The 11,378-nt window shown below is 41.6% G+C and overlaps 1 protein-coding gene across 4 annotated transcripts in view; it reads left to right on the top strand.

The window, feature by feature from the left end:
• Window positions 1–11,366, top strand: part of col22a1 (collagen, type XXII, alpha 1) — a 36,105-nt gene extending 24,739 nt beyond the window's left edge. For all 4 annotated transcript variants that reach the window (XM_088986851.1, XM_088986853.1, XM_088986854.1 and 1 more), the window contains 27 exons: window positions 299–403; window positions 853–897; window positions 1,287–1,364; window positions 1,445–1,480; window positions 1,547–1,600; window positions 1,715–1,759; window positions 1,856–1,891; window positions 1,958–2,071; window positions 2,334–2,387; window positions 2,690–2,743; window positions 2,826–2,879; window positions 2,991–3,044; window positions 3,150–3,203; window positions 3,308–3,361; window positions 3,457–3,510; window positions 3,581–3,625; window positions 3,727–3,780; window positions 4,511–4,564; window positions 4,674–4,727; window positions 6,546–6,617; window positions 6,687–6,722; window positions 6,807–6,851; window positions 6,915–7,094; window positions 7,186–7,252; window positions 7,319–7,501; window positions 8,135–8,212; window positions 9,268–11,366. In XM_088986851.1, the coding sequence (XP_088842977.1) occupies window positions 299–403; window positions 853–897; window positions 1,287–1,364; window positions 1,445–1,480; window positions 1,547–1,600; window positions 1,715–1,759; window positions 1,856–1,891; window positions 1,958–2,071; window positions 2,334–2,387; window positions 2,690–2,743; window positions 2,826–2,879; window positions 2,991–3,044; window positions 3,150–3,203; window positions 3,308–3,361; window positions 3,457–3,510; window positions 3,581–3,625; window positions 3,727–3,780; window positions 4,511–4,564; window positions 4,674–4,727; window positions 6,546–6,617; window positions 6,687–6,722; window positions 6,807–6,851; window positions 6,915–7,094; window positions 7,186–7,252; window positions 7,319–7,501; window positions 8,135–8,212; window positions 9,268–9,461 (1,953 nt within the window). In that variant the 3' untranslated portion in view covers window positions 9,462–11,366. The remainder of the gene's footprint in view (window positions 1–298; window positions 404–852; window positions 898–1,286; window positions 1,365–1,444; window positions 1,481–1,546; window positions 1,601–1,714; window positions 1,760–1,855; window positions 1,892–1,957; window positions 2,072–2,333; window positions 2,388–2,689; window positions 2,744–2,825; window positions 2,880–2,990; window positions 3,045–3,149; window positions 3,204–3,307; window positions 3,362–3,456; window positions 3,511–3,580; window positions 3,626–3,726; window positions 3,781–4,510; window positions 4,565–4,673; window positions 4,728–6,545; window positions 6,618–6,686; window positions 6,723–6,806; window positions 6,852–6,914; window positions 7,095–7,185; window positions 7,253–7,318; window positions 7,502–8,134; window positions 8,213–9,267) is intronic.
• The last annotated feature ends 12 nt before the right edge of the window (window positions 11,367–11,378 follow it).

The raw sequence follows: 11,378 nt of genomic DNA on the forward strand, positions 1-11,378 counted from the left end.
TATTCTATTTATAGTTGTATTTTATTTATTATTATATCTATGCTTCTCTGTGACTGTAAAGTGTCCTTGAGAGCTTTGAAAGGCGCTTGAAATAAAATGTATTATTATTATTGTAGATGTTAGAGTACAGCATACGTTGTGAAGACTTGTGAATATTTTACAGTACTTTTGCTATATGTGCGTGTATATATATATATATATATATGTGTATATGTATATATATATGTGTATATGTATATGTAATCATCATAATCATACTTTTACCTCCTTAAAAATATATGTACTGTACTTTCATTAGGGAGAGTCGGGCAAACCAGGGCAGTCAGGCCAACGAGGACCACCTGGGGAGCCTGGTTCCATTGGGCCGCCAGGACCAACAGGGAAGGGAAAAGATGGACTTCCTGTAAGCAACGCGTTCGCACTCACTCTATCCGATCAAGTTGTTTGTTGAATCGAACGTGTTTCTGGAAAAGATGATGAGACAGCTTTTTTTTTTTTTTTTACCCGCTTTGACTCTTTCTGTTGTTCTTGTCATACACGTTGAACCGCACCACAACAAGCCTGAGTTGGCAAATTTGGCGCTGCGGCGCGACGTGAGTCTCCATCCTCCACCTCAGAGCTGCTGACAAAGCGTGGGCAAACAGGAAGCACGCTTCGTTTTCGCCTATTTATTTCATTCTTCTTTTTTTACAGCCGCCAGGTGCGGCCCCGAGGCCTCGCTCTTGCCGTTTATGTGCATGTAGAATGAACTCGTACGCACTTTCTAACGCTTCATGCTTTCACCTTAAGGAGGTTTATAGGAGGTGTTTGTATTTCCGAGATGTTTAATTGATGTTATTTGTGATCTGGCAGGGAGAACCGGGACCACGGGGAAATGAAGGACCCCCAGGGCCAAAGGTAATTTTTTTTTTTTGTTCTCAGTGGCTGCTGACTGAAAAACAGTGATCCTTGAACTTACAAGTGACTTGAAATTTTCTGTAATAAAAGCCATACTTATTTTTTTTTCTTTTGACTTAAGAGCAAAATATTTGAGATTTGATAGCAAGATGGTGGCTGTAAGCGCAACACGACTAATTTGATAACATGGCAAAGTTTGGCAGATGACGAGCTTTTCTTACCCCCCAATAAAAGTCAAGGTGTTTGTTAATCGTCAAACTAAACATAAAACAAAAACAATTCCTTTTGTGTATTTAGAACGAGCGCATAGTTTTGAATACAAATAAATGTACAAAACATTAAAATCATGACAAAGGATAGTGGCATAACCTTGGTTTGTGTCTTTTTAGGGCCCCCCGGGTTCAAATGGAGAGCCAGGTTTACCCGGGGACAGAGGCTCTCCTGGGGAAGGCAAAACAGGACCTGCGGTATGATCTCCAAGACAAGCCATGATGCCGTTGGTATTTAGAATATCTCCATCATCTCTGTCTTGTTCTTTTTTTTATAGGGGCCCCCTGGAAATGATGGCAATCCTGGATCACCTGTAAATTTTGATTTCTGATTCATACTGTGATATTCTGTCTATTTTTCTTAATGTCCTGATTTTCAGGGTTTAAGGGGCCTGCCTGGCGTCCCTGGTCCTGATGGCCCCGCTGGACACAACGTAGTCCTAACTTGTCTCGGTCTTGCATCCTTTTTTTTTTTTAATCAAAATATTGCCTGTCTGCCTCATAATCCTGAATACAGTATGTAATCCAACATTTTATTTTCCGATTAGGGATTACCGGGAAGGCCTGGAGAGAAGGGATCGCCCGGAGAGCCTGTGAGTATTGATTGAAAAAAATGTCAATGGATGCTGATAGATGACCGCAACATATCCTCCAATTGACTTTGACACTTTCTTTATCATCTTCTCAAGGGAAGAGCTGCAGACCTTTCTGACATTAAACTTAAGGTAGAATCTACTGCAAATGTAAAGATAGCGGAGTAAAAATTAAAAGCATCTTTTTGCATCATTCAGGACATCTGCTCAGACTGCCCAGCAGGCCCCCCTGGACCAGCCGGTATCCCGGGATTGCCGGGCGATAAAGGACAACAGGGATCTCCTGGGAAAGCTGGTCAAGATGGCTATCAAGTACGACAGTTATTCCGTGTTATTTTTAATATCACCTTTGCGCTAATGTAAAGTCGCTGCAGTGTGTATTTGTGCGCGCGTGGGTGCATTCATTAGGCCTAAAATGAAGCATAACGCCCTAGTTGCTAATGTGTGCTCATCCGTCAACGTACGCTGCGATGCAGTCGGCAGCATTAGTAGGCCCTCCTTCGGGTGCGCTCGTGAGGAATTAGGGCACGCTTAGTCTTCCAGGAAAAAGATTGATTGTCTGCTGTCATTACAGGGCGCACCGGGACTACCGGGACCTCAAGGACCACCTGGAGCTGATGGAGGAAAGGCAAGTTTGCACATTAACACTTTTTCTTATCCGTGACTCCATCATGATGAGAAGGCTCATGTGACGAAAGCTGCATTTGCCCATAAGAACTGTCATGGTTGTATTTTCTTTCACGGGTGCATAACTTCATCACTAAATTGTCGATTGTGGATGTGCCACATTGCAGATCTGCTTACTGTTTCTTTGTGTTGTTTTTAACCGAAGTGACTAACAAGTTGTCATGACTTGTTTGGTTTCTGAGTGTTTGTACAAAATCCCTCATCCTGAAAATAAAATATGAAGTCATCGATTTATTCACACAGGGACTTAAAGGTGACAGAGGTACTTCTGGACTGCCGGGGGATAAAGGAGAAAAGGTTAGCAGAAAAATACACATGACAGAAATATTTAGTTTATGATATGTTTTGATTATTTCTTTATTTTTATACAATTTTGCAGGGTAACCCTGGACCTCCGGGTCACCCTGGTCCAGCCGGAATGATGGGCACAGCAGTAAATTGACCTTAAACATTTAAAAATTTCCCCAAGATATTTTGCATGCTCCATTTAGTCTCTGAACCAGTACACGTTTGCTCAATTTGCTAATATTTTGTTTGTATTCAGGGTAATGATGGACAACCTGGTCCTCCTGGTCCCCCGGGACCCGCTGGAGAAAAGGTCAGGCAAAAAAAAAAAATTGTTCTCCATCATTTAAATAAACAACGCACAATGTTGCTCTGCAGTATATGGTCCCACATTTTAATGACTTGTTTTTTTTAATAGGGCAAGGAGGGTCTCAAAGGCATCCAGGGTCCACCGGGTCTTCCTGGCATGATCGTAAGAATGATGATACAACATCCAAACCATATATGTACTCAAACTGTCTTCATCGGAAAAAAATATTGTAGTACTACATCTCATTATGTTCCACTGAATTCTAGGGTCCACCTGGAAAAATAGGAAAAGACGGGATACAAGGTGAACAAGGAGAACCTGTAAGGATCACTTTGCCGCCTCACCTGCTGAAGGCTATGGTTTTTGACGCTTTTTTAATTTATATTTATTTCTTTTTTTATTTTTTTGATAACAGGGCAAACAAGGTGAACCTGGACCACTTGGAAGCCCTGGGCTCCGTGGACTCCCAGTAAGTCCCCTCCTTCATGCTTACACATAGAAAAGACCGCAATGATTCACCTCTGCATCTTCTCATTCAGGGCTTCAAGGGCCACAGAGGAGAACCGGGTTCTCCTGGATCGAAGGTGAGGCTAAACAAACGCAAGTGAAGTGATGCTCATATTTGTTCAATACGTTGTAGTACATTGTGCAAGTCATCTGGGCGATTATTTCATGTATCAAACAGGGCGAAGATGGAAAGCCTGGAGTACCTGGACGGGATGGCAAACCTGGAAAGGAGGTACAACACTTTTATTGATATTGTTTAATGACGTATTTGTGATGGTCATTTATGGCTTGATGGAATGGCGTTGGAGGTTGAAGGTCAAAGGGAATTGCTGTTTGGAAAGAGAGGAGCATTACATGAGGACTATAATTAAAGAAATAAACTGTGCTGTAAAATAAAGTTTTATTTACCTTTTTGATGGTTGTTGATGGCTTATGGAAGGAGAGTCACCTTCCATAAGGACTGTTGGTAACTTAACGTCTGATGCTGTTCGGTCGTGTGCTTCCGCCGAAGATCACTCCGCCAGCCGTGGTGGGTGTGTATTATGAAAATAGTGCTTATTATAAGGTTTAATTTTCAGAAATCTGACATTTGTAAGACAAAAACTTTGTAAGATAAGGTGTTTGTAAGTTGAGGTCTCACTGTATAGCGCTTCCTCACGGCTACGCTGTAGCATCGAGATAACTATTACACCGTCGAAAATCCTGTACCGTTATAACTACATAAAACATTCTTCGGGGTGCAGTATTGGAATCAAGCCCACCGATGATTTTAAAACTAGCTTGGAGCAGAGTGCCAAAAATAACCTTTAATTGTGTCTGTGTCGTAATTTACTGCAGAGCAGCGTAAAATATTACACTGCAGGAGCTTTCTATATGATGTCCCATTTTTCCCATTTAGGCCATGCAGAACACCTTTTATTCTTCTCTGAATGGGTTTGGAAACTGTTATTTTGTTATGGCAGGGTCTAAAAGGGCCTCCGGGACCTGAAGGACTCGTTGGACCAAGAGGCGAGCCAGTGAGCATGAAGCCGCGACTCAGCACAGTGTCACGTCAAGTGGATTGACATCCAGATATATGGAAAGAAGTCTCATCACTTCCTCTGTCTTTGTCCCCTCCTCTCCAAGGGCAAGCAGGGTGAACCGGGACCGTCGGGCAAAGCGGGCCTGTCAGGAACTCCAGTGAGTTATGTCACTACTCCACCAGTTACCAGCTGACAAAAAAAAATCATTTCACAACATTTGCAAACAGCCATGCAATCACCAAAACACTTAAAGGACAACCGGCACCTCCGAACAAGTTGCATCCATAATTTGTAAAATCACTTCAAATGAGTTCTACTGACCGCATTCTACAAAGATTCCACCACACAGAGCTATATTTTACGTTTTAAGACTCACGCTGAATATTCAGGAAGTCTTGTTTTCGAGTTGATGAGGATGCCCTAAGTGATGTCATGACCGAGAAAGCGACACACAATGCATTTTGGGTACTTTTCTTCATCTGAAAACACTGTGTTGATCACGAAATTAGAAGGAAAACGATATAAACATATAACGCGATGGTGAATCATTGTGTCGGTTGTCCTTTAAAGGGGGATATCAAGTTAAAATGGGCGCGACAATGTGTTCGATGCACCCCCCCTCTACTCTAAACAGGGTGTTCCCATAAAGATTCCATTGATAAAAAATAATTTAACTCATTCACTGCCAGATGATGTGTAAAAATGCATCCAATCCAGTGCCAGGGTTTTGGTCATTTTCCCTCGAATTCCAGCACTCACAGTATATTGAGTTTTAGGACAACAAAAACATTCAATGCAGCATAAGAAACCTTAGACTCTCTTCTTTCATCAGAAAAAAACAGTTAATTCTTAAGTTATATGGGTCTGGATTTATCTGATCTTGAAATGGGGGCGGCTGTACAAAAGGCAAATGCATTACATACATATTGGTTTTATATAACGCTTTAACAACAGCTGAAGCTGTAGCAAAGCTCTAACACGGGAAAAAAACCGCAAATGCTGCCCCCTGGTGGAAGGGAAAACTCTTGCCAGAGGTCTGAGCAGTGCTTTATCGGCACCCTCGTAAGAAAAAACCAAAACCTGAACACATTCGGGAATGGCGCTTAATTTTGATTCCGAACAAATTTGGGAATGTCAGTGAATGACTTAAGCAGAAAAATCAACCTTTTTTAACTCATTTGAGCAGGCGGGTATTTTGCAACTTGTACATGACCGAAAATGACATTGCAGTGCCAGTGTTTTTTTTTTTTTTTTAACTCTTATGAAATTCACACCCAACTGCCTGTTGTGCAATGTATTTAGTTCAATAATTTTCAGAATCGCCGAATATGTAAAACATCCATCCCTTCAAAGTACCACCCGAATCCTCTTCAAGCTTGCGAAGCCTCTGCTCGCCATGTAATTGAGTCATTTCACACGCAAATGGATGTCAAATCACTTGTGTATGAAGTGCGGGGGTGACACAAGGAACCGAGGTCATGATCACCGCAGCACAGAGAGTCCTCGACCTAATATATGGTTTCCTAAGAGGGAAGTTGCCGGCGTGAAAGTCCGATGTGGAACTACATCAAGCGGCGGATGGAGGAGATAATCAGAAATGGCCTTGGGGAGGGAATGAAACTGACTGGTGGGAAGATAAATTGTAGAAGAAGAGGAGAAATGGTTGCGAAATACTAACACCAAAATACACTGTTTTTGGTCATACGTATGTTGCCAGGTGAGTTCAATATTTTGTCATTTCTGACGAGTCGCGCCGGTCCTCAAAACCTTAGAAATGTTTCCAATCTATTCTATGTACTAAATCTCAAATTTAAAAAAATAAAATGTGGTTTTTCATGCTACACTGTGTGTGTGTGTGTGTAGAACGCTAAACTAAATCTTAATCTCACTGAACCCTCCCGAAGCAGCAGGGATTTCTATACGACAAGAGTCCATTTTGTGTGTGATGAACGGCCATGTTTTTGCCATCCTTCAGGGTTTGAGAGGCGAAAGGGGAGAACCCGGCAATCCAGGGTTACCAGGTTTCAGTGGGCCTAAAGGTCCGCCGGTAAGTGCGCCGAAGTGAAAATCATCGAATGACACTTTGCTATTTGTTTATGTTTATCTCGATTTTCAGGGTCCGCATGGTCATGCTGGTCCAGAAGGCAAACAGGTATTTTATTTTACACCCATTGCGTATATAATTTGTACACATTGCAATTTATGTATTTTTTTTTACATCTGTGTGGTCTCGTAGGGAGTCCCCGGCCGTGCGGGCGATCGTGGCCTTAAGGGGGAAAAAGTAAGAGCCAGTATTTATTCACATTCATAAAGTTCGGGACAAAGACATTGTTTTCGATTCCAGGGTGACTCAGGCATAAAAGGAGACAAAGGACAATCAGGAGAGCCGGGTATCCCGGGAAATACAGGACCACCCGGCCGAAAAGGCCACACTGGGATGATGGGCATGTCCGGACCACCCGGTGAAATTGGATCTCCTGGGCCTCAAGGACCTTCTGGGAACCCTGGAATGCCAGGCCCGAGAGTAAAATATGATTTATTTCGATATTATCATGAAAAATGGATTAGGTGTTGAAAAATAATCCATTCATCTTAAATGGTCGTCATTTTCTCAGGGGGAGTCCGCATCACTGGAGCAGATGAGGAGGCTCATTCAAGAGGAATTGACCAAACAATTAGATGGTGAGGCAGTAGCTCCGCATCAGATCTAAAGACTCCATTTTCCTACCAGTATTTTTATCCTTCTAGCCAAATTGGCCTACCTCATGGCTCAGATGCAACCAGCCCACGTGAAGAGTTCCGCAGGGCGCCCGGGACCGCCCGGTTCTCCGGGTAAAGATGGCATCCCCGGACGACCTGGCCCACCCGGTGAACCGGGCATACCCGGACTCAATGGAGGTGAAGGATTGAGGGGGCCCATGGGTCCAAAAGGTAAACGTGTGATTGGTTGCGGTGTGACACCCTACTGTGTCTATTCTAGTCTGCCGTTCACCCCAAAGATCTGATTGTTTTCCTTACTTGTAATTAGATCACCAAAAGATGGATAGATGGAGTATAACATAAAATAGCCTCACAAAGCCTTGACAAAAAACCTCTGGCCATGTTTTTTTTTTCCCTCTCACGAGGGGACAGGATTTGCATTTTGTACAGGCGCCCCCGCTTGCACCTCATATAACTCAAGACCCATATAATTTAGCAGTTAACTCTTTCTTTTCTGATAAAAGAAGAGAGTCGAAGGTTTCTTACGCTGCATTGAATGTTTACGTAGTCCTAAAAATCAATAATCTGTGGGTCCTATAATTTGAGTGAAAATGACAAAAACCTGGAGTGGACACATTTTTGCAAATCTGGCAGTGAATGAGTTAAAAAAAAATTGTCAGATTTTTTTTTTTCCCTACGTTATACATTCATACCAGACACAAAAGTTTTGATTTTTGCAGCCAAGTTCGACAACTAATGAAAAAGCCAAAACTAGGATTTATAAAGTAGCCAGTACAAATAAATATTTTAACGAAATTTGAGGACACAATCCACTAATCCTGCCTTTTGAATTATTCCTTCCAGGTGAAAAGGGTACGAAAGGAGACAAGGGAGATTCCGGAATTGGTGAAAGAGGAGAACAAGGACCACCTGGTGCGATAGGTAATAACCAACCACCCTCTACAACACAAACTCGGAGTTATCAGAACCCTCCAGCATAGGGCTAAACTAATACCAACAAGCGTCAAACGTAGAGAAAAGGAGTCATAACATATCAGGAGAGCAATAACAAACTGGTTACCCGCAGTGGTCTTTTAACAAATGTCAAAAGGAAAGAATAGGGAATTAAACCAACAATTCTGAAGATATTGAAAGGAGAGGAGTAGCAGTACCTTACATTGCAGGAGTTTCTGAAAAACTACAAAGAGAAAATTCCTACTTATTTCAAATCGATAAACACTTTAAGGCAAAAATTAGTGCATCGAAAAGATAGGCTGCCAAATGAAAAACAAAGTAATGTAGTTTATTCAATACATTGTAAAAATGAAAATTGTAAAGAGTAATACATTGGGGAGATTAAACAAATTCTCAAAAAAAGACTATCAACATCGCAGGGATAATACTAGTGGGCATCAATCGGCAGTACATATGCACCTAAAAGCTAGCAACCACTCATTTGACGACAATGAGGTTAAAATCTTAGCGAAAGAAAATACGTGGTTCGAACAGGGAGTAAAAGAAGCGATTTTCATAAAACGGCAAAATCCTTCCCTTAACTGTAATGGTGGGGTAAAGTTCAATTTGGATCGTTCGTACAAAAGCCTTCTTAGGCAACATAGGATTAGTCATGCTGATGAGGTGATACCAGGGCAAAGTGGGCAATCAGGCCAGTGGTCAGTCAGGACAATAGAAGCTATCAGTGGAGCCGGAGGGATAAGTCCTCTGCTCCCCCCAACCTGAGAGCAGGGACCTATCATAGCAGAGTCCGGCACCGCCATGTCTGGACAGTAGGGATATATATAGGACCGAAGCTACCAGTAAGAGTTTAGTTTGATGGGAAGCCAAATGTCCGACACCTTCAACGAAGTACCGAAGAAACCTTTTCATCGATGGACCACTCCTGTACGACTGAGAGCTTACACAGACCAACAACCTTTGTGTGAGTGTGCTTTTTCATGACTAATGGTGATGACTCAACTGTTTTTGTTTTTCCACAGGTCCAGCTGGTATGCCCGGCTATGGTAAAGACGGCAGCCCGGGACAAGCTGGAGCCCAAGGGGAACCGGGTAATCCCGGCCCTCACGGTCAACCCGGTCCACCAGGACCTTCCGGCCAATGTGATCCCTCCCAGTGTGCCTATTACGCCAGCCTTGCCAATAGACCTCACACTAAAAATGTCAAGGGGACTTAACTTTTTTTCCCCAAAACAAAGGATGACACCAAGAGCTTGAAGTATAGCCGTATTTATGAACATTGTAGTGTCTGACTAAAAGAACATTTGAACCCCAATTTAGGAGGACTGACACAATCAGTGCTGATGGTTGTTTTTATTTTCTTTGTGTTTTTGGTATGATGCTTGTAATTGATGGGGATTGGACGCTGGGGACTTTGGGAAAGATGGAATGTGGCGTAAAGAGGGCAGCTAAATGTGTTTTCCTGTCTTGCATGCTTTCTGTAAAAAATATATTAGGAGACAAGATGGACGATGCAGGTCCCTCCAGGGATGTCAAGCTATCGATTGTTCTCAGCGCCACTTTTATTTTTGGGGTAATCTGTCAGATTTGGGGTTATTTTACTTATATAGAATAAATGGGGTGGGGGTTCCTGGTCTGGGGGTTTGGGATGGTAGACCACATTTGTATCCTTGAGTGGGAAACGTTTGTACCCGCTTGTCCAAAATGGAGGTAAGTCCAAGTACCTTTCTCCTTGATTCAGTTTAAGCTTTGATAATAATAATACATTTCATTTATAAGTGCCTTTCAAAACTCTCAAAGTCACTTTACAGTCACAGGATATTTTTTTGTCTGTGGGTGAGCAGCGGCAGCCACACGCACCAGCGTTCACTCAACCTGGAATAACTCAATTTAGCTAGCTAGCTAGGTAGCCAACTAGATAGCTAATAGATAGCAAATAGCTAGATAGCTCAGTAGCCAGCTAGATAACTAATAGATAGCAAATAGCTAGATAGCTCAGTAGCCAGCTAGATAACTAATAGATAGCAAATAGCTAGATAGCTCGGTAGCCAGCTAGATAACTAATAGATAGCAAATAGCTAGCTGTTGTGGCTCAATATTGCATTACTTATAAGGCGCACCCGCGTATAAGGCGCAGGGTAATCTCTTGAGGTAAATCAAGGCTTTTGGGTGTGCCTCATACAACGGAAAATACGCCAATTTAAGTATTTCCTCACAATGCCCAAACCATTATCACATTATCACACTATTTTATTGATAATCTTCCAAGAATAAACACACTTTTAATAAATGGAATACACCCACGGCCATGCAATTCACCTTCCGTTCTCCCTATTTATGGATTTGAGCTTTTCTACCTCTGGGAGAGATCGGAAGAGTTTTTGAATGACAAAACCAAGCTAGTCCTACAGAAAAAAATGCCAGTTAAAAATGAATGACATTATTTAGCAATTTACATTTATTGAAGAAGGAATTAAGAGTTCTGAACTGCTTACTATCGTTCACTTTTTTTTTAAAGGCTCATTGCTTCAAACCACTTCCTTGTGTGCCACTTGATAACTTTTTTTTCTCTGGATCTTACAAGATCAGGCTAATTCAGTAGATTTATTTGTCCACAAAGTTTCATGTTAGATTGTCAAATGTACTGGTGATCTAAAACTTATAGGGTTGTCTTTTTGTCAAAAAAAAAACAAAAAACGTATGTATATTGAATTTGGATTCATTTTGAAAAAAATGTGCAAAAAAATCCATTGCTTATGACTAATCAATTGCATTGCTATTTTAATTTATGTAATGAGGCATAACGTGAAAATTAGTGTTTCCAGGTCTGGCATCTGCTTTCATTTTGGATGGTCTTAACACGAGAGTAGTTATGTCTCATAGAACAATTTTCTGATCGCAAGAGTATATTCCAAGTCTTTTTAATCCATACTGCAAATATACTTTAAGTTTATCTGGGGGAGAAAAAAAATGGTGCTAAAAAAGTAGCATACTATCAGTATTCGAAATGTACTGTACTCTCAAAACTGGAATAAATTCATCTGAAACCATGATGGCGGGCTTTGATGGTCATGGAACTCCATCATTTTATTATTTCTATTGATTTTTGCATGATACCCAGGTAACAATGACAT

Source organism: Hippocampus bargibanti, linkage group LG20 (assembly GCF_051943395.1).
Source record: "Hippocampus bargibanti isolate YZ-2025 linkage group LG20, ASM5194339v1, whole genome shotgun sequence".
Taxonomy (NCBI): Eukaryota; Metazoa; Chordata; class Actinopteri; order Syngnathiformes; family Syngnathidae; genus Hippocampus; species Hippocampus bargibanti.